This window comes from Panthera onca, chromosome C1 (assembly GCF_046562875.1).
Source record: "Panthera onca isolate mPanOnc1 chromosome C1, mPanOnc1 haplotype 2, whole genome shotgun sequence".
Classification (NCBI taxonomy): domain Eukaryota; kingdom Metazoa; phylum Chordata; class Mammalia; order Carnivora; family Felidae; genus Panthera; species Panthera onca.
The window spans coordinates 186231333-186257375 of NC_138346.1; the positions used below are offsets into that span (position 1 = coordinate 186231333).

Genomic DNA, 26043 nt, shown 5'->3' on the forward strand with positions numbered 1-26043 from the left:
ACAGGTTCTCAGTTACTTCTTAGCTTCACACAGGAAAAATGAGTAAAATTCTTCTATTTGTTTGTAACCTGAAGAGGAGAACTTCTTTAGGAAGGTAATGTTGAGTCTCCATTTTAAAATTATAAATCTAGCATATCCCCTCCAGCCATACCCTCCAGGACAGCTGCATCTGGTAAGTTTTCAGACATTTCTGTTTTTTTCCTTTTTGGGAGCAACAGGTTTATTTCCTACCTTGTTGCTTTAGGGGGCTGCCAAGTTACCATTTTGGCCCCTGTCCTGTGAACGGTCACAGTCTCTTACAAAGGGGGCTCTCAGCTTTGTCAGAAAGTATGCTGTTTCTAAACACCTAAAATTGGATGTTTTCTTCTTTGAGTCAGTTTAACAAGGAGAAGGAGGTAACAGGAAGAGTGCTAATAACATTTACAGATGCTTGTTCCCCAGCACTAGGTTAAACTCTGGTGACACAAAGATAAAAGAGCTCCTTATGAAACTCAAAGTCTAGGGGCACCTGGGTGGCTCAGTCGGTTAAGTGTCTGACTTTGGCTCAGTTCATGGTCTGGCAGTTCGTGGGTTCAAGCCCCGCGTTGGGGTTCTGTGCTGACAGCTCAGAGCATGGAGCCTGCTTCAGATTCTGTCTCTCTCTCAAGAATAAATAAACATTAAAATTTTTTTTTTAAGTTGAAGCTAAAATCCATAGATAATTCAATATGGGTGCAGTCATTCAAGAATAAAGGACTCCAGGGGCACCTAGGTGGCTCAGTCAGTTAAGCATCCAACTTCAGCTCAGTTCATGATCTCATGTCTCATGAGTTCGAGTCCTGCATTGGGCTCTGTGCTGACAGCTCAGAGCCTGGAGCTTGCTTCAGATTCTGTGTCTCCCTCTCCCTCTGCCCCTCCCCTGCTCGCACTCTGTCTTTCTCTGTCTCTCTTTCAACATTTTAAAAATTTAAAACAAAAAAAATAGGGGCATCTGGGCGGCTCAATCTGACTTCGGCTCAGGTCATGACCTCATGGTTCATATGTTGGAGCTTCTGGCTCTGTGCTGACAGCTCAGAGCCTGGAGCCTGCTTTGGATTCTGTGTCTCCCTCTCTCTCTCTGCCCCTCCCCTGCTCACACTCTGTCTGTCTGTCTCTCTCTCTCAAAAATAAATAAACATTTAAAAAAAAAATTTTTAATTAAAAAAAAAAGAAAGTCTAGATGGGAAAAAAACCCGTTTAATCCAATTTAGTTATTTAAGGTCTGTAATGGAAGAGAAAAGACTTCATTTCTAGCTGAGATAATATATTGGGTACTGTCTTTTATAATAACTGTGACAGGACCTGCAACTTGATGGATGAATGTGTGGTGGGATGGGAAAAGAGAATGGGGAATGCATTTTTGGCAGTTTACTCCAGCAAGTTAACATTAGCTATGTGGTAGGGGAATTGTGGCAGAGAAGGCTGAATTAGGTAGGTGGAGTCATATTTGAAAGACCTTTAGTGTCATACTAAGGAACTTAAACTCAATCTTACAAAGCAGTGATATTCTAAATGGGGTGATCTCAAAGCCGGGGGTGTGTAGGATGGAGTACCAGAGGAAGATATTAGAATAGAATCTCTAGTTCTTTTAATTTTATCTCTTCACTTAAAAAAATATCAGTTTTTGTATATGTTGTCTGAAGAGCATGTTATATCACTTATAGTGATTCGTGTATTTTTAAATAAATTTTAAAAGTAAGTGGGAATAGGGGCACCTGAGTGGTTCAGTTGGTTAAGTGTCAGGCTTCGGCTCAGGTCATGATCTCACGGTTCATGGGTTCAAGCCCCGTGTCAGGCTCTGTGCTGACAGCTTAGAGCCTGGAGCCTGCTTCAGATTCTGTGTCTCCCTCTTTTGCCGCCCCTCCCCCACTCACGCTCTGTCTGTCTCTCTCTCTCAAAAACGTTAAAAAAAAATTCTTTTTTGGGCGACTGGGTGGCTCAGCCAGTTGAGCGTCCGACTTCGGCTCAGGTCATGATCTCACAATTCATGAGTTCGAGCCCCGCATCGGGCTCTATGCTGACATCTCAGAGCCTAGAGCCTGCTTCGGATTCTGCGTCTCCCTCTCTCTGCCCCTTCCCTGCTCACGCTCTGTCTCTGTCTCAAAAATAAATAAACATTAAAAAAAATAAGAATAATAAAATAAATGAATAAAAATTCTTCTTTAAAGTAAGTGGGAATAGTTGAATCAATGTTCAACTTTTTTTTTTTTTTTATGTTTGGAGAACATTATTTTAGGCTGTCTTTAAGCAGGGAAATGAAATAAGTAGTGGAAATTGAAGTGTGGATTAGAATAGGGGAAAACTGGAATGAGAGAGACCAGCTAAGAGACTGGAAGAATACTTTGAGACCTAAACTAAGGTAGTGCAGTGGAGATAAAAGAAAAGGACTTGGTGACCAGTAACATGTTGGGGTAGGGGACTGGGCAGGAAAGAGAGAGGAATTCATTCCTAGATTATGGCCAGATTTCTCACTTCAGATCCTGGTGGTGGTGACATTATGATTAAGCTAAGGAACACAGGAAGGATGTTTAGCTCTAAGCCTAAGGATTATCACATTTCTTACAGACTGAGTTGGTCATTACTTCCTGCACCTAATGCCCCAGACTCATTAAAAACAAAATGGCAGTTGGCCCTTTGCCTTGCACTTTGGGAACTGCAGACTGGGAGTGTTTTCCAAACATTTTCAACGGAAATCAAGCATGGTGAGGTCTCCATTGCAGTTAGACATTGGTGTTTATTAAAACACCAAACTACTCTTGACGGTTGGATTGGGATTGGACCACATAGGAAATGTAAATTGTAACCATTCATAGTAGCACCAAGTAGCTGAATTCATTAGTTCCATATGGGCAGGGGTGGAGTACAGGGTGGTGATTTGGATCATAGCCATTGTTTGTGGAAGTGCTGGGTGGGTAAAAGCGAGGTTACCTTGCCTTTACGGGTTTTCTTCCAGTGGAATAAGTGTTTTTCTCTCTCCATGCCATAGGAAATTGTTTGCCAGATTGTGTTATTTATAACAATCTGTCATGGAGCAGCTGCCAGGAAAAGAAGAAAGGCTATTCCCAGTAGCTCTTACCACCTCCCACCATACCGCTACCACCTCACACACATATATACGGTTTTCTGATTTAACTTTTGTTTTTTTCTTCTAGTTTTACTCAGTGGTTTTGGCTTGACTGAAAATGTTCTTGTAATGAGAGATTTCTGAGCCTTGCCATGGCTTTGTAATTGGGTTTTCTGAGCTTAATTTGTTTGCTTTAGCCAAAACTAACTGGCAGCAGTTGGAATTTTGAATTCCTGGAGGTCTTGAGTTCTCCCCAAACACTAACATGCTGTTTTCACCTTCCCTTAAAGACCTTGTATGTTTCCATACAGTTTGTCAAAACTGGACACATTTGCGATCCTTTAGAGCCGTGCTTTTTGCGCTTGACATTGCCCTAACTCCTGTAAAGGAACAGACTTGGGATAAAGGGATACTGAGGACTATTAGAACAGTGAGTAGGGAGGTCTGAGGAGATTCCATTTGGTCTCTGCAAAAGAAGAGGCTTACTGTTGGCGTTAGAAAAGAACTGGTTACCTGAAACACAAAGCAGCGGAGGCTTGGTGTGTCCAGGGAACTTTTCAAGTTAATTGCATTTCAGATATACAGTTCCTTCACAGTCCAAACAGTCTATGTTTATTCATGGCTTGTGGTCACACGTGATCAGAAATGCCTCTGGCTCTTAACAGTTTCTCTGCTTTTTCTCTCTGGGTTCCAGTTAGTAGAAGAATATTTGCATTTCTAGAATGGGCTTTACATTTTTAGAATAAAAATCAAACAACAGTTATTTATTTTCTATTATAGCTTTTATAAAAATGTAAAGAGAAATAGGTGGTAGTATGAAGATACAAGGATGATTGTTTTCCTTTTAGACTTTTGTTTCTTTTTCCAGGATTTCCAGCTTTGGAAACAACGTACATTGATCAAAGAGCAAAGACTTCCCTTTGGAAGTGGTGGAGTTGCAAAGAGGATGGGAATGTGTTTGGTTTGAGTGAGTTTTAGATGGAGCGTTTTCTGGGGACAGAGGCAGGAGAGGGCCTGACAGAGTAGCACCTCCATCTGTATCCCAAGCCCTGCCCTTTCTGACTGACGCCTCTCTTTTCACACTGAGAGCAGATGGCAACCAAACAGTGGGGGGAGGGGTCTGTTTCTTGTGCTCCTTGGGGATTTTGTATTCAGCTTAGCAAAAAGTCATCTAAAAGCAAAGAGAAAAATGAAGCAGTAGACTGTTCACATTGACCCAGGACTTGTTTGGCATTCACTACACTGACAGATTTATTTTTGGCAAATATTCAATGATAACCGCACTTATTTTCCAAGATGACATTGTCACCACTTCAGAGGCATTTGCATTGGGATCATTTTCTTCACTTTGGAGTACACTTGATAATTAAATTTATTGTAGAACAGTCAGCTTGCAAAAATCAGCCATCTTATTAGAGAAAGAAGTTCTTTTTTCTCAGTAAACTGTCATTTTCATTATAATGAAATGGGACTTCTGTACTGCTGTCCTGACATGTCTTTAATAATAGCCCATGTTCCCTGCCTTCCTATGCATTGTTACAAGAAGTAGGGTTCTGTATGCTATCTCTTCCTGAGCTTTCATATACATAGGCTGATTTGCTAATATTTGGTGGTTCCTAGATGGTGAGGTTAGGAATTTTTTTTCCTAAAAAAAAATTTTTTTTTTTAGCTCCGTTAAAATCCAGAAGGAACTAAGATAGCTTTAAGCAAAAGAGTAAAAAAATCCAAATTTGAACTTCTTAACTTGAAGAGGCTCTCAAAAGGAATTGTTTGGGCTATAAATAATAAGTTATATGTGTAGAAAAAGAAATGATGGTTCTTGTATTTCAAGAAGTAAGCCAAGGCCTCAGTCAGTTAAGTGTCTGACTTCGGCTCAGGTCTTGATCTCAGTTTGTGAGTTCGAGCCCCAAATCGGGCTCTTTGCTGATGGCTCGGAGCCTGGAGCCTGCTTCACATTCTGTCTCCTTCTCTCTCTGCCCCTCCCCGACTTGTGCTCTGTCTCTCAAAAATAAACAAATGTAAAAAAAAAAAAAAAAAAAAAATTTAAAAGAACCAAGCCAAGGCATTCTTATAGTTGAGCCTCAATTTCTTTTTTTTTTTAATATGGAATTTATTGTCAAATTAGTTTCCATACAACACCCAGTGCTCATTCCAACGGGTGCCCTCCTCAATACCCATCACCAACCCCTCCCCCCCCCCCCCCCCCCCCCCGTCAACCCTCAGTTTCTTCTCAGTTTTTAAGAGTCTCTTATGTTTTGCTTCCTCCTGAGCCTCAATTTCTGAGGAAACACGACTTTTTACTGTAGTAGAATGTGAGTTGAAATCATCCATTTTTCCCACCCAAAGCAGGAATCTTGATTTTAAATTAAAATCTCAGAAGAGTAGGAACCACGTACAAGAATGTCCATGTAGATACTCATTTTATTTATTCTTAAACCAGGAATAATTTAGTTCAGTGTTTTTCAGACTTTTTAAAATAGCAAAACCTGTTTTCCAAGCCAAAGCTTGTACAGAAGCCTATCTAAGAAAATAAAATTAATAAAAGAGGAGTTTCCCTGGTTGACTCAGAAAGGGCAGTAGGAATCAGGCTTTACTTCAGGCCCCCCTCAGAAACTGCAGGTGTGCTATTGAGAAACATTTGTGTAGTTAATTTAAATTGCAATTTAAGGAATTCATTTTTCCATTGATTGTTTTGGGACTTCTGTTTTCTGCACTTATGATAAAGTGTAGTAGCAGAATGTATAGGTAGCAATTTGTTAAAAATATATTAAGTAGCCTTTCTTAGCCACTCACTTTAACACTTCCTAGTACACTCTTTCAGAGTAGGGCCTGGGTGAGCATAGAGTAAGTGCTCAATAAATGTTAGGTAAGTGGGGCGCCTTGGTGGCTCAGTCGGTTGAGTGTCCGACTTTGGCTCAGGTCATGATCTCATGGTTCGTGGGTTCGGGCCCCCGCATCAGGCTCTGTGCTGACAGCTCAGAGCTTGGAGCCTGCTTCAGATTCTGTCTCTCTCTCTTTCTACCCCTCCCCTGTTCACACTTTGTCTCTCTCTCTCAAAAATAAATAAATATTAAAAAATAATAAAAAAATAAATGTTAGGTAAGTGAATTGTTGCAAGTGATAATCCAGTTTCTGCTTGAGCACTTCTAATGATGGGAAATTCATTGCCTTACAAAATTACTCTTTTTGACTAGCTCTGATTGACAGATATAAGTTAATATGGAAACTAAAATACTTTTCTTCATGTGTTTCCTCTTTGTTCTTAGTTTTGTTCTTGGGCTATTTAGGTAAAATTTGGTTCTTCCTTAAGACTGCCAGGTATTGGGGTGCCTGGGTGGCTCAGTTGGTTAAGCATCAGACTTCAGCTCAAGTCACGATCTCACAGTTCATGGGTTCGAGGCCTCTGTCAGGCTCTGTGCTGACCTCTCAGAGCCTGGAGCCTGCTTCAGATTCTGTGTCTCCCTCTCTCTCTGCCCCTTCCCTGCTTGCACTCTCTCTCTCAAAAATAAACATTAAGAAAAAAAAAAGAAAAGACTGCCAGGTATTTAAAGAATGCTTTTAGGGGCACCTGGGTGGCTCAGTTGGTTAAGTGTCAGGCTTCAGCTCAGGTCATGATCTCACGGTTCGTGGGTTCAAGCCCTGCATCAGGCTCTATGCTGACAGCTTGGAGCCTGGAGCCTGCTTTGGATTCTGTGTCTCCCTCTCTCTCTCTGCCCCTCCCCCACTCACTCTCTCTCTCTCTCTCTCTCTCTCTCTCTCTCTCAAAACTAAATAAACATTAGGAAATAACGTTTTTAATAAAGAATGCTTTTATCTCTTTCTTTCTTAATCCCACCCCATAATCCTTGTCCTGCCCACTGTCTCCCCTACAGTCTTTTCCCTATTAAACAGCTTCTCTTCTTTCACTATTATGTTTCTAGCTCTTTCACCACCTTGATCATCTTCTTATTGATGCTTTTTTAGTTTATCAAGTATACTCCTAAAATATGATACTCCAGTTGATATCTAGTACCCATAGTGTTGGGTACTAGACAGACCAAAATTTAGAAGTGTCTAAGATCTAAGTTTAGATGTTTTGGGTGCCTAATACTGTGGACTAGAAACTCCCTTAAATTGGTTTTCAAACTACCAAAGCTATGTTTCTTCAAACACTATTCACTAGTATAGATTATTTATTTATATAAATAGTCATTACAAGTTGTTAGATCTTAGTTACCTAACTACTATAAACCTGTTTCTTTGTCTGTAAAGTACAAATGCTAATAGTGCTTACTGCATAGTGTTATAAAGATTGGGAATGCATGCAAAGTTACCATGATTCCTGGCCAATAGTACACACTCAGTGAACGTTAATTACTATTATTCGTTATTATTGTAATTAATCTGAATTACCAGACTTGCAACCAGAATACCCACCACATGAGAAAATCTTTTTTTTACTTCATTGATTTATTCATTCATTCATCAAATAATTACTAAATGCCTATTATGTGCCAGACACTGTGGTAGTTAGTTCTCATATTTCTTATCCATAAAAATGAGAACTAATAATATTAATAATAATCCCACACCATGGTGTTATTATAAGAATTAAATGAGTGCTTTTATACATACCTGAGGTTGTATTGTAATTATTTACTATTTACATTGGTTTCCTTGAGAGATGGGACTTATGTTATATTCACCCTTTTATTTTCTAGTACTATAGCAAAGTGACTGTTTCATAGTATTTCATAACCATATGGAATCATCAGACTATGTGAAAATGTTTTTCAAACTGTAAAGGGATATATAAATTTATGATCATTAATTATATTTCATGGAAATAGACAATGTGGTGGTTTTCAGACTCTGTTCCTTAGAGCCCAGGATTCCAGTGGACCCTCAGATTCAGCAGCCATAAGGCTCACCCAAGGAGAGGCAGATATTCAGTTAGAACAGCCTATTTATGTTACTTATTCTGCTGCTATTAAAAAAGTTTGAAAACAAGTGTCCAGTTTGTGTGTGCTTCTAAGCCATTGTAAGTTTATCCTGTGATGATTATTGTGATCCATTGCCTTTTGTGATATTGACTTTCCCCTTCTCCATTTGACAGACAGATGTTCTAGTCCTGAGCTGTGATCTCATAACAGATGTTGCCTTACACGAAGTTGTAGACCTGTTCAGAGCTCATGATGCATCCCTTGCGATGTTAATGAGAAAAGGCCAAGATGGCTTAGAACAAGTTCCAGGTCAAAAGGGGAAAAAAAAAACAGGTAAGGAGACTGGAGTTTGGTTTATTTGTATGTTAGGTTTTTATAATTATTATTGTCATTCATGTTTTCACTTAAACATTTATTGAAAATTTAAAGGATGTGTTCAATTTGGGGCATCTGGCAAGCTCTATTGGTAGAGCATGTGACTCTTGATCTCAGGGTTATGAGTTCAAGCCCCATGTTGGAAGGAAGGAAGGAAGGAAAGAAGGAAGGAAGGAAGGGAGGAAGGAAAAGAAAGGAAAGGAAAGAAGAAAGAAAGAAAGAAAGAAAGAAAGAAAGAAAGAAAAATTGACTGATTCATTTATTGAGAGCTGATTGCACTGCAGGCACTGTGCTAGGGGTTGATGACATAAAGTCAGAAAAGACAGTTCCTGACTTGAAGAGGCTTAGAACTATTGATTAGATTCTGTAAAGTCCAGAGGATTTGTGTGCAGAGAGGAGCACTCAGAATTATTTGCATTGTGTTTAAGGCTCAAATAATTGAATGCATATATCTAAGAAACAAAAAATCTAATTTAAGATCAAATATTAAAAAATAGTTAAACTAGGGATACCTGGATGACTCGGTTGAGCATCCAACTCTTGATTTTGGCTCAGGTCATGATCCCAGGGTCATGGGATTGAGCCCCATGTCAGGCGCTGCACTGAGCATGGAACCTGCTTAAGACTGTCTCTCCCTCTCCCTCTCCCTCTCCCTCTCCCTCTCCCTCTCCCTCTCCCTCTCTCCCCTGCTTGCATTCTCCCTCTCCCTCTCCCTCTCCCTCTCCCTCTCCCTCTCAAATAAAAAATAGAATAATTTTAGGGGCACCTGGGTGGCTCAGTCAGTTAAGCATCCGACTTCGGCTCAGGTCATAATCTCACGGTTGGTGAGTTCGAGCCCCATGTCGGGCTCTGTGCTGACAGCTCAGAGCCTGGAGCCTGCTTCAGATTCTGTGTCTCCCTCTGTCTCTGCCCCTCCCCCACTCGTACTCTGTCTCTCTCTGCCTCTCAAAAATAAAGAAATGTAATAAGAAAAAAAATTAAAAAAAAACAAACAATTTTGATGCTTAAATTGTCACACCTTGGCCATTGAAAGTTTATTTAAGGTGACTCCTCTCTTTGAAAACGTATGATGTACACTGATAACCTACTTTTTAGCTGAAGTGTAATTACAGAAGACAGGGAAGCAGGGAATAGGACTGGAGAGGATACAGAGATCAGACTAAAGAGTTTGGACTTTATCCTCAAAACAGTGGGGAGTTGGGGTACCTGGGTGGTTCAGTTGGTTGAGCATCCAACTTTGGCTCAGGTCATGATCTCACAGTTCATGAGTTTAAGCCCCATATCGGGCTCAGTCTGTTGAACGTCCAACTCTTGATTTCAGCTCAGGTCATGATCCCATGGTTCATGGGTTGCAGCCCCACCTCAGGCTCTACGCTGACTGTGCAGAGCCTGCTTGGGATTCTCTTTCTCCCTCTCTCTTTCTGCCCCTCTCTGCACATGCTCTCTCTCTCTCTCTCTCTCTCAAAATAAATAAATAAACTAATAAACAAATTAACATTAAAAAAAAAGAACATCTTAGAAAAAAAAACAGTGGGGAGTTGTTGAGGAATTTTATTGTATGTGCTGCTGAAGTGAGCACAAGTTGTTGAGGAATTTTAAACGAGAATGTCTGATCAGATTTGTGTTATAGAAAGATTTTCCATTCTTAGTATGAAATTTTGAATTTCTCTGTATCTGTATTATATTTGAAAGCTGAGTTTCACCTAAATAACTGAGTTTTAAATTCTTCCTGTGGAAGGGCCCCTGGCTGGCTCAGTCAATTACGCATTCGACTTTGGCTTGGGTCATGTTCTCATGGTTTGTGGGTTCAAGCCCCACATGGGCTTTCTGCTGTCAGCACAGAGCCCACTTTGAATCCTCTGTCCCTTCTCTCTCTGCCCCTCCCCCACTCGTGCTCACACACACTCTCACGCTCTTCCAAAAATAAATAAACACTGAAAATAATAATACAAAAAATAAATTCCTCCTGTGGAATGCTATGCATTTCAATGATAAGAATTTTTTTTTTAAAGAACCCTAATATTCTCAAATTGTATATTTGGTCTGCCTCTTAGCTGTTATTATGTGCCAGAATAGGCTACAGTCCCCTTTTTCCCAGATATTGTTTAATAGAGTGGATCCGGTAGGTCCAAGTTTCCCAAATGGTGTTCTTACCAACTTACAAGAAAATGACTAATGGCTAGATGTTTCAGCAGCCATCTTTCCCCCTCTTGCCACTTCTTTCCCAGAAGATTTGTAGATGGTAGATTCTGAGGAGGGCAAGATCAAATTCATGTTTGGATTTTTGGGACTTTTTTTTTCCTTACTCCAGGTCTTTACACATGTTGTTCTCTGCCCAAAATCCTCGCCATCCCCTCTCCCCACAACACACGTACTCTAAATTTAGCTTAGCCTTCAAGTTCTTTTCTGAGAGGGGCCTTTCTTGACCCTCTAATATGAAACCATACTCCTTTGTTTGTCTAAATATGGTAGCCCTGCTGTCTTATTTACTCTCTCCTATACTCAACTGTATGCTCTGTAAGAGCTGGGATCATTATATTCTATTTTGTTCATTTTGTCCCCAGCACTTGGCCTAGTTATGGCCCATAGCAGTCAATAGATGTTATCGAATGGTTGAGGAGCCTGCCTGTAAAGGCAATTCTTATTGTCCCCCACCCAGTAAGAGAAATTAGATTCAACTTTTATTTAGTCCATCCAGTTCACTGTAGTATTTCTTAAACTCCTCCCCACTTCTCAGAGTTATATAGCCTTGGTCCAGGCTAGATTCAATAAATATCAGTGTGCTTGAGAATCACACAAATGAAAGCTGTCACTTGGCTGTCACCTCTCAATCAGCTTAGCTCCCTCTGCACTAACAAATGTTGGCAGGCCTTCTGAGCCTGTTTGTTTTTTTGGGTGTTTTTTTTTTTTTTTTTTTTTTTTTGCTTCAGCTTTCTTTATTTCTCAAAGCTGAACTGTTAGAAAACTCTCTGCTTGGGTTTCTGCTTTATCTCTTTTCTCTTCTCAATCCCCAACTCCCCCACTCTTTCTAATTATATTTAACAGAACTGACTTGAAATCCCAGCATATTGAAAATCGAAATTGTTGGGGCGCCTGAATGGCTCGGTCGGTTGAGCGGCCGACTTTGGCTCGGGTCATGATCTCGCGGTCCGTGAGTTTGAGCCCCGCGTCAGACTCTGTGCTGACAGCTCAGAGCCTGGAGCCTGTTTCAGATTCTGTGTCTCCCTCTCTCTGACCCTCCCCTGTTCATGCTCTGTCTCTCCCTGTCTCAAAAATAAATAAATGTTAAAAAATTAAAAAAAAAAAAAAAAGAAAATCAAAATTGTTGTGATTGAAGAAACAGCATGCAGAAGTAGGTTCAAATATGCTAGAATTTATAAGTCACAGTGTACAATAATAGGAGCATATGTAAAATACAGGGAGCAATTTAATGCCCCAGTTACAGGGAAATATATTTAAAAACATGGTATTTGAAAAGAAGGAGGAACAACTTACTAATATGCAGACAGGCTACTTGGAATGAGATCCCTGACTTATAAATGCATTAAGTTTTGATATAGTCATTGAATTTAGAACATACTATATGTAAAGTTTATGCTAAGCCTCATATGGGAAACAAAGATAAGATTTGCTCTCAAACTAAAATCTAGTGAATTGCTGAAACTAATATTACACTATATCTTCACTAACTGGAATTTAAATAAAAACTTGAAACAATGAAATAAAATAAAATCCATTGAACAGGGCTAGGTAGTTTTGTTATTTACCAAGTTTTATATCCATGAATGGCCTACCAGCATTTTGTGGATAGTTGCTTAATATCAGTCACATCAGTGGTAAGTGGTAGAATCAGAACTTGAACCCATGCTTTCTGACTCCATAGCCTGGGCTTTCTTTTTCTTTCTTTTTTGAATTTAGTTTTTGTTTTTATCAAAGTTTTATATGCTCATAATTTAAAGACTAATGGAATTATCCAAGTTATATTATAATAAATAGCAGTCGTTAGCCCTGTCTATTCTCACCTTACTCAGAGGCAGCCACTTTCAACATTTTTAGCTAACTTTTTTTCACATTTAATTCCACATCTCCAAATAACGTGGTTTGTTGTTTTTTGGGGGTTTTTTTGCTATGTCTTCGTATTTTTAGTTTTAGGAATTATTTACTTATTTCCTACTATGGGACTTAAAGCTGTAGTTCTGTTTTACCGTACCCTCTACCCCCACCACACACATGTAAACTTCTAGTCTCCCCATTTTTTACAGTATTTATTAACTGAATATTTAATGTTTACTATAACTGTTTAAATGGTATTCACAGCTGAACCTTGTATATGATTAATTTTCTCCTTCCTCCTTTTATTTTTCTAAAAATTGTCTTGTTTTTTCATTTGCTTATTTTTCTGTGTATTTATTACTAATTCAACATCAGCCTCAGTTGTGTGAATTCCTCTCATTACTTTCCAACACATTCAGTGTTCTCTCAGTTTCAGATTCTTGAAGATAATCTCTCTTAGAGCTTTTCTGGATTAGTTGTTCTGCTGTGAAACTACCATTTTAGGTTCACCCTTCACTGTCATATTTTGAAAGTCATTATTTTCCTCTTTCCCAGTTTATTTCTTTTATTTATTTATTTTGAGAGAGAGAGAGAACAAGGGGAGAGAGACAGAGGATCTGAAGTGGGCTCTGTGCTGACAGCAGAGAGCCCAATGTGGGACTCAGTCTCACGAACTGTGAGATCATGGCCTGAGCCAAAGTCAGACACTTAACTGACTGAGCCACCCAGGCGCCCCTTATTTTATTTTTTCCTCTTTTCTTAGCTTATACTCACTCTTTTGTGGAACATATCCTCTTGTAGCCTCCTGAGATGAGGTTTGTGAAAAATAAATTTTTGAGCTTTTGCATGTCTTTATTCTATCCTCATAGTTGTTTGATATTTTGGCTGGGTATAATCTTCTCTTGAAATCATGTTTCCTCAAAATGTTGAAGGTATTATTTCACTGTCTTCTAGCTTTTCTAGTAAGTCTAACACCATTCTGATTCTTCATTCTCTGCATGAAACCTTCCCACCCACCCACCCCAACCTTCTGGGAAGCTTATACAATCTTTTTGTTTCCAAAATTATAAAATTTCACACTGATTATCCTCAGTATGGTCTAATATCATCCCGTGTTAGATGATAACGGGCCTTTCGATCTGAATATTCAAGTCTTCAATTCTGAAAAATTTCTGAAACTAATCTCTTTTTTTTAACACACCACCAAACTCAAAATTTAAAATAACTTCTGTCAATGTGATCTCCACGTGTCCCCAACTCATTATTGTCCCTATCTAAGGTACCCTTGCTGAATCCTGTGTTTATTATTTTTCTTTTTTTTCTTTCTTTTTCATATAGTTATATCTCAGCTTTTTGTATTCCTAAAAGATATATGTATATATTTTACTTATTCTGATTTTATACAAAAGATAGCATGTATTCATTCAATTTATTCAATGTAATCCCTATCAAAATTGTAGTGTTGGGGCACCTGAGTGGCTCAGTCAATTGTATCCAGCTCTTGGTTTTGGCTCAGATCATGATGTCACAATTCATGAGTTCAAGCCCCACGTTGGGCTCCACGATGACAGTGCAGAACCTGCTTGGGAATCTCTCTCTCCCTCTCTGTCTGCCCCTCCCCAGCTCACATTCATGCTCTCTTCTCTCTCAAAATAAATAAATAAACTTAAAATAAATTCCAATAGCATTTTCCTCAGAAACAGAACCAAAAAAAAAAAAATCCTAAAATTTGTATGGAGCAGTAAAAGAACCCGAATAACCAAAGCAATCTTGAGAAAAAACAAAGTTGGAGGCATCATGCTCCCTGATTTCAAATATTTTAAAGCTATAATACTTAAAACAGTATTGTGTTGGCATAAAAACAGACACACAGATCAGTGGAACAGAATAAAGAGCACAGAATTAACCCCACACATATATGGTCAATTAGTTTATGACTAAGGAGCCAATATACCATGGGGAAAGGATAAGCTCTTCAAGAAATGGTGCTAGGAAAATTGTACAGCCACATGCAAAAGAATGAAATGGGATCACTATCTTATACCATACACAAAAATTAACTCAGAATGAATTAAAGCCTTGAATGTAAGACCTGAAACTATACAGCTCCTAGAAGAAAACATAGGCAGTAAGCTTCTTGAGATAAGTCTCCTTGATTTTTGAGTCTGACACCAAAATCAAAAGCAACAAAAGCAAAAATAAACAAGTGGAACTATATCAAACTAAAAAGTTTCCATGCAGTAAAGGAAACCATCAACAAAATGAAAAGGCAACCTACTGAATTGGAGAAAATATATGCAAACCATATATCTGATAAGGGGCTAAGAACTCATACAACTTAATTGCAAAAAGAAACAATCCAATTAAAAAATGGGCAGAAGATTTGAATAAACATTTTTCTTTTCTTTTTAAGTTTATTCATTTATTTTGAGAGAGAGAGAGAGCATGAGTATGAGAGGGGCAGAGAGAGAGGGAGGGAAAGAATCCCAAGCAGGCTCCATGCACTTAGCATGGAGCCTGATGCAGGGCTTGATCTCACAAACCATGAGATCATGACCTAAGCCAAAATCAAGAGCCAGATGCTTAAGCGACTGAGCCACCCAGGTGCCTCTGAATAGACATTTTTCTAAAGAAGACATGCAGAGGGCCAATAGGTACATTAAAAGATGCTTTACATCATTAATCATCAGGGAAATACAAACCACAATGTGCTACTACCTCATACCTGTTAGAATGGCTATTACCAAAAAGACTAGAAATAACAAGTGTTGGTGAGGATACGTAGAAAAAGAAGCCCTCATGCACTGTTGGTAGGAATGTAAATTGATGCAGCCATTTTGGGAAACAGTATGGAGGTTCCTCAAAAAATTAAAAATAGAACTACCATATGATCCAATAAGTCTACTTGAGTATTTTTCCAGAGAAAATAAAAACACTAATTCAAAAAGATATATGCACCCCTTGTTCCTTGCAATACTATTTACAGTAACCAAGATATGGAAACAAACCTAAGTGTCCTTCAGTACATGAGTGAATAAAGAAGTTGTAGTATATATACACAATGGAATATTATTCAGCCATAAAAAGAATGAAATTTTGGCATTTGCAGCAACATGGATGGACCTCAAGGATATTATGTGAAGTGAAATAAATCAAACAGAAATACAGATACCATATGATCTCTTCTATATGTGGAATCTAAAAAAATAATTTTTTTTTAACTAAACTCATAGATACAGAGAACAGATTGGTGCTTTCCAGAGGTAGATGGTAGAAATGGGTGAACTGCTTTTGTTTTGTTTTGTTTTAGTTTAAATAAATTGAATTTTTTTTTTTAATGTAAAGTTAAACACTGCAAAAAAAAAAAATGTAGCAAGATGTATATAATCTGCTCATGATTCTTTAGGTTGGTAGTTTGGCCTGTTATAACTGAGTTGTCTCATCTCTGTTCAAGTGGTATTAGCTAGTTTATCAGTTTTCTGTTGCTGCTAGTGTATGTTATCTATTGCTATATAACAAATTACCATAAACTTAACATCTTGAAACAACAGAGTGGGTCAGGAGTCCAGGTATTTGCTTAGTTGGGTCCTCTGATTCTGAGTCTTTCAGAAAGCTGAAATCAAGTTGTCATTCAGGGTTGAGGTCTCATCTGAAGGCTCAGCTAGGAAAGAATTTGCTTCTAAGCTCTCTTGTTTGTCAGCAGAATTTCAGTTCCCTAAGGACTGTTGGACTGAGAGCCTCAGTTTCTAGCTGGCTGTTGGCCAGAGGCTGCCCTCATTTCTTTATCACTTGGACCTCTTCAACATAACAGTTTGCTTTGCCAAAGCCAGCAAGGAGAGAATCTTCTAACAAGACAGAAATTACAAAGTTATGTAACTGAATCACAGAAATAATATCTCATCACTTTTGCCACATTTTGTTGGTTAGAAGCAAATTGCTGGCCAGCCAGCTGTTCTCAGTGGGAGGGGATACAGAAATTGTGTGATTACCAAGAGGCAATTAACATTCTTAGAGGCTGCCTACCACAGTTGGGTACACTAATATGTCTAGGGCCTAAGCTGTGATAATTGAGTTTCTCTTTCATCCAGTCTGTTGCCATACTGGAGGCCCAAGCTGGTTTATATAACAGCAGCAGGTTCTAAAAGAGTAAGAGAAGATACACCTGGATGGCTCAGTTGGTTGAGCATCTGACTCTTGACTTGGGCTCAGGTCATGATCCTAGGATCGTGGGATTAAACACCCCATCGGGCTCTACACTCAGCGCGGAGCCCGCTTCAGATTCTCTCTCTTCCTCTGCCCCCTCTTCCCCATTCATGTGCTCTCTCTATCTCCTTCTAAAAGAGGAGGAGAGAGTAGAAGAAGCTACACACAAGGTCTCCTGAAGCTAAGCGTGGAATTCAGACTGTGTCATTCCATTGCACTCTGTTAAAGCTAGTTGCTAGGCTAGCTTAGATATAAAGGATGGAGAACTAGATCTTACCTCTTTTTTTCTCCTGTGAGCACTTTTTTTCCTTCACTTTTTTTTATTGTAAAATACATATAAAATTTACCATCTTTTTTTAAGTGTACAGTCCGGTGGTATTTTTAAAGAGTTTATTTATTTTTAAGTAATCTCTACCCCCAATGTGGGGCTCAAACTCATGATTCTGAGATCAAGAGTTGCAAGCTCTACAAACAGCCATCCAGGCGACCCTACGGTTTAATGGTATTAAATACATGTGTAATGTTGTGCAACCATCACCACCATCTGTGTAACTTTTTTCATCTTGTGAAACTGAAACTCTATACCCATTAAACAATAACTCCCCATTCCCCTCCCCCCCCCCAATCCCTGGAAACCACCATTATACTTTCTTTTTTTTAATGTTTATGTATTTTTGAGAGAGAGAGTGAGTGTGAGTAGGGGTGGAGGCAGAGAGAGAGACACAGAATCTGAAGCAGGCTCCAGGCTCTGAGCTGTCATGACCTGAGCCGAAGTGAGATGCTTAACTGACTGAGCCACCCAGGTGCCCATGTTTTTATTTTTAATGTTTATTTTTTATTTTTAAGAGAGAGAGCACCAGCAGGAGAGGGACAGGGGGCGGGGGTGGACAGAGGGTCTGCAGCAGGCTCCACGCTGACATTAGCAGAGAGTCCATTGCGGAGCTCAAACTTGTGAATGGTGAGATCATGACCTGAGCCAAAGTCAAACATTCAACCGACTGAGCCACCCACGTGCCCCATATCCTTTCTGTCTCTATGATTTTAACTACTTTAAGTACCATATGTAAGTGGAATCATACAGTATTTGTCCTTTTGTCACAGGCTTATTTCATAAAGTATAATGCCCTCAAGGTTCCTCCGTGTTAAGCATGAGGATTTCCTTCATTTTTAAGGCTGAATAATATTCTCTAGTATGTGTATATTACATTTTGCTTATCACTCCATCAGTGGAAATTTGGGTGGTTTTCACATTTTTGCTATTGTGAATAATGCTGTTACGAATAAGGGTATGCACACTATCTCTGTGAGACCCTACTTTCAGTTCTTTTGGGTGGTCTACCCAGAAGTGGAATTGCTGAATCGTGTGGTAATTCTATTTTTTTAATGTTTTGAGGAACCGCCAAACAATTTTCCATGGTGGCTATACCATTGTACATTCTAGACCTTACCTCTTGAAGAAGTACAACAAATTTGTAACCCTTTTAACTCTACCATATACGTTTTTAGTTTTTATTTGCTAATATTTTATTTAAGATCCTTGTATTTATATAACAAATGAATGTGCCTGTAATTTTTCTGTCTCATAATGTCTTTGTCTGGTCTTGGTATCAGGATCATGCTAGCCTCATAAAACGAGTTGGAATTCCCTACTATAAATGTAATGCCTATCACAAGGGAGGTGCACAAGTTTGTTTATTAGTTGAATGAATGAATGGATAAGTAAATGACAATAGAGGAGACAGAAGTGTCAGATAAATAAAAATCAACTAGGGGCGCCTGGGTGGCTCAGTCGGTTAAGCGGCCGACTTCGGCTCAGGTAATGATCTCGCGGTCAGTGAGTTCAAGCCCCGTGTCGGGCTCTGTGCTGACAGCTCAGAGCCTGGAGCCTGTTTCAGATTCTGTGTCTCCCTCTCTCTGACCCTCCCCTGTTCATGCTCTGTCTCTCTCTGTCTCAAAAATAAATAAACGTTAAAAAATTTTATTAAAAAAAAAATCAACTAGAAAAAAAATATGACTAGTTGACAGAATTTTTTTAATGGTAATTCATAGTTTCTTTCTTAATCTGCTTGCTTAATCTTATTTTTGTAGCCTTCTTAGGATGGACATTTTGATGTTATCTTCTCTGCTCCCAAAGTAGAATTTACTTTGTTAAAGCAGAACATAAACAAGTTTCTATAATTTGTAGTGTATTCTGAGGTCCTGGTTACTATGGTAGCTTCAAGGAAGCAAATATAAGGAGGGGCCCCTGAGAGTGAAGAATGTGAGTAAAGAGCAACATAGCTGAAACATGGACTTGAAAATCACTGCTCCCAGGACATTCAATAATTTGAGGTTTTGTAGGCTGAAGGACTTGGATAGAGTAAGCACTCCAAATATATCCAAAAATAACATTTCTGTGTTTCTTTTTAAAATATTGGCTCATAATCAGACTGCTGCAAACCTTTATATTCTCAAGTTTCCATGTAATGGATGAACTGATATATGTCATATCTGCTGTGTGGCATTTGAAATTCTCTGCAAAATTTGCTTCAATTGAAATTCCCTGTAAAACTTACCCTCAAATTGGCACTATTTGCCCTTCCTTCTTTGGAATTCGCTAATCTTGGTCATTGAGAAAAATAACATATAACATTTTTTTTTAAGTTTATTTATTTATTTATTTATTTATTTAAGTAATCTCTACACCCAACATGGGGCTCAAACTTACAACCCTGAGATCAAGAGTTACATGCTCTTCCAACTGAGCCAGCCAGGCACCCCAACATAAGATTTTTTTTTTTAATTTTTTTTAACATTTATTTTTTGAGAGACTGAGAGGGACAGTGTGAGCAGGGGAGGGGAGAGAGAGAGAGGGAGACACAGAATCTGAAGCAGGCTCCAGGCTCCAAGCTGTTAGCACAGAGCCTGATGCGGGGCTTGAACCCACAAACCCTGAAATCATGACCTGAGCCAAAGTTGGGCGCTTAACCGACTGAGCCACCCGAGCACCCCCCAGCATATGATTTTTTTTTATGATTGTTTCTCCCTATTTAGATTCAGACACTGCATGTGATAAGATGACCAAAAACCATCTCAAGGAATGAATGCTTTCAAGCACCTGAGCTAAAACACATTATACACTTGTAATACATTTGGTTCTAGGTATATAGGCAACTGCAGCCAACAGTGAATCATGTTCAGTTATTTGGTAGCTGTTGTCTGTCAGTAGGAGACAGACAAATTCACCTTTAGAAATACTATTTTTCGGGGCGCCTGGGTGGCTCAGTCAGTTAAGCGTCCGACTTTGGCTCAGGTCATGATCTTGCAGTTTGTGAGTTTGAGCCCGGTGTCGGGTTCTGTGCTGACAGCTCAGAACCTGGAGTCTGCTTTGGATTCTGTGTCTCCTTCTCTCTCTGCCCCTCCCTCACTTGTGCTCCGTCTCTCTCCATCAAAAATAAATAAAATTTTTTTTTAAATTAAAAAAAAAGGAAAAACTATTTTTCTAGAGCTCAACTTTTTTCTTCTTTCAAGAAGGTATTAAATCATTGCTTTATTATTGTGAGGATCAAATGAGAGCATGCATTTTAATTTTTTTAGCAAAACATTTTATTTAATGTTTGATTTAATAGCACTGTTATAAGAACTTTACAAATCTTAACTGATACAGTGCTCATAACAAGCCTGTGAGGTAGGCACTATTATGATACCCATTTTGCAGATGAAGCTGAAGAATAGAGAAGTTTAGTATCTTGTTTAGGACATACAGCTAGTAAGTGGGATTCATACCCAGGTAGTCAGGCCTCAGAGGCTCTCTTCTTAATCATTATGCTATGCTGCCTCTATGTGAAAATGCTTTTGTAAGCTATAGGTACTCCTCAGCTTCTCAGATGTTAGTAGGAGATTTTATTAAGTGCCTAACACTGTACTAGATGTTAAAGGAGATATAAAGGAATCATAAGCTTGCCTTTGAAGAATTTATAATCTGGTTGGCCGAAAGAAATCTAACATAGAAAACAGCAATAATATGACAGCCTGTAAAATCACTGTCTACCAAAGAACCCTCCACATCTAGTAAAAATGCACCTTATTTTCTTTGAATGCTGTCTCATACAGAATAAAATCTAATGCATAATAGACATACAGTTAATGTTGATTGAATGTACATGTCTGTAAATAATATTTTTCTCATTTCCACAGTGCACAGACCTAGGGTATTCTTTGCAGAGAAAGAATTCCTTGTTATACTTTCTGTGCCATGTAGTGAGTTTATGGTTTATCCACATAGTCAGCTTTTTATTATTAATTTTTATTTATTTTTGACAAAGAAAAATTATGTGTATTTAAAGTGTACAGTGGTGTTTTGATATATGTAGACATGATTGTGAAATGATTACCACGGTCAAACTAACATATCTTTACTCCTTAACTCTGTTTTTGAGATAATTTCGCATTTACAGAATGATTACAAGACTAGTACAGAGAACTTATATATCCTTTACCCAAATTCCCCAAATGTTAACATTTGTTCTATCATTTTCTCTCTCTAATGATATATATTCAGTGTATGATATGTATACACATTGTAGTACATACACTATTACTGTTTTTCTGAGCTGTTTGAGAATAAGTTGCAGATGATTCCCTTTGCTTTTAAATCAGTATGTATCCTGCCCCCCACCTCTCTAACATTGCTACAGTACTTTAATCTATAGACCTTATTCAAACTTCACTAGTTAACCTAATAATACCCTTTAGAACAATACAAAAATATTTTGACTACCCATGTTATAAACACTGTGATAAACACTGTGATATAACACAGTATTTAAAACATATATATATAACAATCCTGTATTTAGTTCCAAGAGAATTGTGAGCAGGTGCCCTGTCCCCCTGACTTAGTCATGCAGGCAGGGGCAAATGGCTTTGTTTGATTTTCTTTCTTTTGTATGATTCAGTGGAGCAGCGTGACTTCATTGGAGTGGACAGCACAGGAAAGAGGCTGCTCTTCATGGCTAATGAAGCAGACTTGGATGAAGAGCTGGTCATTAAGGGATCCATCCTGCAAAAGTAAGCCCTAGGGTTTTTCTTTCTGGCAATTCTCCTTGTCTTAAAACAAAATAAAACCACCCAGTGGATGGGAAAGAGGGAATGAAAGCGAGATTATACTGTGTGAAATTGACAAAAGTATGTGACTATTTTCCCATGAGATAGGATGAAGGCTTTTCTTCCCCACATAAGCTTAGCTTTTCCCTGTGTTTTTTTCTTGCCAAGGTAGAGTCAAATCCTGCACAGCAGCTGTGGGGAGAACAGGGAACTGGACTGTCTTTCTAACAGTGTTATAGACCTTCTTTTTCTTTTTTTTAATTGTGGTAAACACACATTTTAACCACTTTTAAGCATATGGTTTAGTAATGTTAAACATATTCACATTGTTATGAAACAGATCTCTAAAACTTTTTCATCTTGCAAATCTGAAGTTCCATATCCATTAAACAACAGCTCTTCTCTTTTTCCTGTCCCCCAGCTCCAGGTAATCACCATTTGACTTTCTGTTCCTATGAACTTGACTACTTTAGATACCTCAGATAAGTGGAATTATATAGTACTTATGTTTTGTCAGCTGGCTTATTTCACTTAGTATAATATCCTCAGGGTTCCTTCATGTTGTAAGCATGTGTCAGAATTTCCTTCTTTTTTTAAGGCTGTATAATATTCCATTGTGTGTATATGCCACATTTTTAAAATGTATTCATTTGTCCATGGACATTTGGTTTGCTTCCACCTCTTGACTATTGTGAATAATGCTGCAGTGAACATGTGTGCACATATCCCTTTGACATCCTGCTTTGAATTCTTCTGGATATACACCCAGAAGTGGGATTGCTAGATTATATGATAGTTCTAGTTTTAATTTTTAGAGAAACCTCCATACTATTTTCCATAGTGGCTGTACCATTTTACAATTGCACAAAGGTTCCAATTTCTCTACATCCTCACCAACACTTGTTATTTTCTGTTTTTTGATAGTAGCCATCGTAATGGCTACAAATAAGCAAACCAGGCACATTTTCTTTAAATAGCATTTATTGAGTGCTTACCCAGCATGGACTTTTTCATCAGAAGCCACCATACTCAGAGCTTTACTGCCTCATACCAGTACATAGGAATGTTTAAAAACTGTTTGGAGCCTGGGTTGGACTTGTCTGTAGTTTTGCCATAGCCTGCTTGTCCCAGATTGTAAATCTCTGTTATTCTTGACTAAACCCATTTTTGCTGTTAAAAAACAAAACAAAACAAAACAAACAAAAACATGTTTGGACCCTGAACAAAATGAATGTGAGAGGAGTAAATTGGGAAAGAAAAATGTCATTGATTTTGCCATCCAGGACAACAGAGGTAGGAAACATATTTCAAACTATATATTTTAATGAAAATGAAATTAAATTCTAGCTTCAGCTAGCCCAGTTAACCCAATGTATTAGAGTTCTATATTAGCGCCTTTGTTGTCTTATCTATAAAAATGTGTTTAATAATAATAGGGCTGCTATGGGGAATAAAACTGGCAGAAATTTCAACAGCGACAAAGTAGGATAATTAAATATAATAAAGTTTAAAAATTGAAGGTCAAGGAAAGAGACAAGATTCTGATGAAGAATAGAAAGGAATAAAGGTGGGTCCCAACACCCTATCACTCCTCCCCAGAAGCCATACTGATGTGTTAATGAAATCCTGCAAATTCCCACTAAAAGCTCCAAAGCTGGAAAGAACCAAACCAAGCACATTTTATCTTCTTTTTTAAGTACTTTTATCTTCTTCTGACCGAGAAGTAGCAGGAACAACTACTTGCAAGTAAATGATGAAGCAGGGAAAATGAACAATGAGGCTGACTCTTTAACAGAAATGAAAGATCAAGCATAAAAATGAATAAGTGAAGTAATATGAAGCTGGAGACTATCCCTCTTTAGGAATGGAATATAACCCTTAATTATGTGGACTGAAAGAAGAATCTTTAACAGAATCTCAGGAAAGAAAAATGTGTTTTTTTAAAGATTATTTTACTTATTTCGAGAGAGATATAGAGAACAAGGAGAGGAGGGGCAGAGAAAGAGAGCAGGAGACAGAATCCCAAGCAGACTCTGCACTACCAGCACAGAGCACAACATGGGGCTCAAACTCACGAACCATGAGATCGTGACCTGTGCCGAAGTCAAGAGTTGGACACTTTATCAACTGAACCACCCAGGCCCCCCAAGAAGAATGTTTTAACAAAGATTCTGTAGTACTTTAGCTCTGTTCCTTCTGCTCCTTCTATCCCTCTGCCTCCCATCATTCCCTGAAGCCATAGAAAAGTACACAGAATATAAAATAACCAGCACTACTGGGTATTTACCCAAAGAAACCAAAAATAGTAATTTGAAAAGATATGTGCATTCGTATGTTTATTACAGCATTATTTACAGTAGCCAAGATATGGAAGCAACCTGTCTCCATCAATACATTGATGGATGAATGAATAAAGAAGATGTGGTAATATATACAATGAAATATTACTCAGCCATAACAATGAGATCTTGCCATTTGCAACATGAGGATGGACCTAGAAGGTATTATGCTAAGTGGAATAAGTCAGAGAAAGGTAAATAACCATATATATGATTTCACTTTTTTTTTTTTTTTTTTTAAATCAGAAATAGGGGCACCTGGCTGGCTCAGTTGGAGCATGCAACTCTTGATCCGGAGGTTGTGAGTTTGAGCCCCACATTGAGTATAGAGATTACTTCAAAATAAAATATTTTGGGAGCGCCTGGGCAGTTCAGTCAGTTAAGTGTCCAACTTCAGCTCAGGTCATGATCTCACGGTTCATGAGTTCGAGCCCCACATCTGCTCTCAGCTCAGAGCCCGCTTCACATCCTCTGTCCCCCCTCTCGCCCCTCCCCAACTCGCATGTGCTCTCTTTCTCTCTCTCTCTCTCTCTCTCTCTCAAAAATAAACATTAAAAAAATTCTTTAATAAAATCTTTTTTTTTAATATGAAAATTAAAATAAAAGCAGAAACAGGCCCATAAATAAAGAGAACAAACTGGTGGTTGCCACAGGGAAGGGGAGTAGGGGGTGAGTACAAAGAGGTGAAGGAGAGTAGGAAGTACTGGTTTCTAATTATGGGATGAATAAGTCACAGGGATGAAAGGTTCGACATAGAGAATATAGCCAATGGTATTATAGTGTTGTATGGTGACAGATGGTAGCTACACTTGAGGTGAGCATTAACAGTATAGAGTTGTCAAATCACTGTATTGTACATATGAAACTAATGTAACGTTGTGTATCAACTATACTTCAGTAAAAAGAAAAAAAAAAAGAAAGGAAAAAAATAACCGCCACTCATGTGGTAGTTGGTCTCAGGTACAGGAGGATGAAAGATAAGAACTCACCCATATCATACCAAGACAAATAAATCAAGCATGAACAAGACCAAAAGAACTGGTATGTCAACTGGGCAAACATACAGCAAACAAAATAAAAGCAAGAAAAATGTTCTAAAAGAGACAAAAAAAGTATCCTGACAACATAACTCATTGCATAGAATTTCTTACAACTGTAAAACAATTCATCAAAATGTGAATTTAATAAATAAAAGTTCAGTGATGAGATGGTAAAACAAAATGAGATAAAAGAGGATATTTTAGAACTAAGAAAATAAATTGAAGACAAAATAGCAAAGGACAGAACAGATACCATTGAAAATCAAATTATTGACATAAAAGAAAGGTTTGAGGTATTCAGTAATTTCAACAAAAATGATTAAAAATTATAGAGAATCTGATAGGAATAAAAGATAAAGATGACAATAAACTAATGTCTCTGAAATACAGAACTAAACATGGACCAAAAGATGTATTCAAAGATATAAGGACTTCTTGGTAAAGTAATTTTATTTGAGGATTTTAACATAAAATTAGAAGGGCTGATGACTTCTGAAGCCCCACTAAAACAGCAATACATGGATTTTAGAGAGATGTAAATTCAGAAGACTAAAGAAGATGGAAAAGGAAAGAGCAACGTCAACAATTTGGAAGCAGGAAAGCAGGACATTTTAACATACCTGAGAAAGCTGAGCTGCAAACTGATTTACCCTATGAAACTCTTTAAAGAGTCAAGATTCAACAGCACCAAATAGATCTACAAGTAAAGCTACAGGATTACTTGAAAATGTGTCCAAATTGTAGATCGATCCTCAGATTACCTCCCCCAAACCTCACAACCCTAGCAAGAGACTGGAAATTTATTCCCAGAAGAGGGTAAAATAGAAGATCTCTGGATTGGGGCACTAGGCATAAATGAGGATGGAGATATGTTGCAAAAAAATGAGTAGGAAGTGTATGTCCTGAGGTCTTCAGCTTCTGTCTCCCACTTAGCTTCTAAATAC

At 38.3% G+C, this 26043-nt stretch overlaps 1 protein-coding gene across 4 annotated transcripts in view; it reads left to right on the forward strand.

Annotated features, from left to right (window-relative positions):
* Window positions 1–26043, forward strand: part of EIF2B3 (eukaryotic translation initiation factor 2B subunit gamma) — a 122510-nt gene that overhangs the window by 28146 nt on the left and 68321 nt on the right. For all 4 annotated transcript variants that reach the window (XM_060623297.2, XM_060623298.2, XM_060623299.2 and 1 more), the window contains exons 4-5: window positions 8178–8337; window positions 21573–21684. In XM_060623297.2, the coding sequence (XP_060479280.2) occupies window positions 8178–8337; window positions 21573–21684 (272 nt within the window). The remainder of the gene's footprint in view (window positions 1–8177; window positions 8338–21572; window positions 21685–26043) is intronic.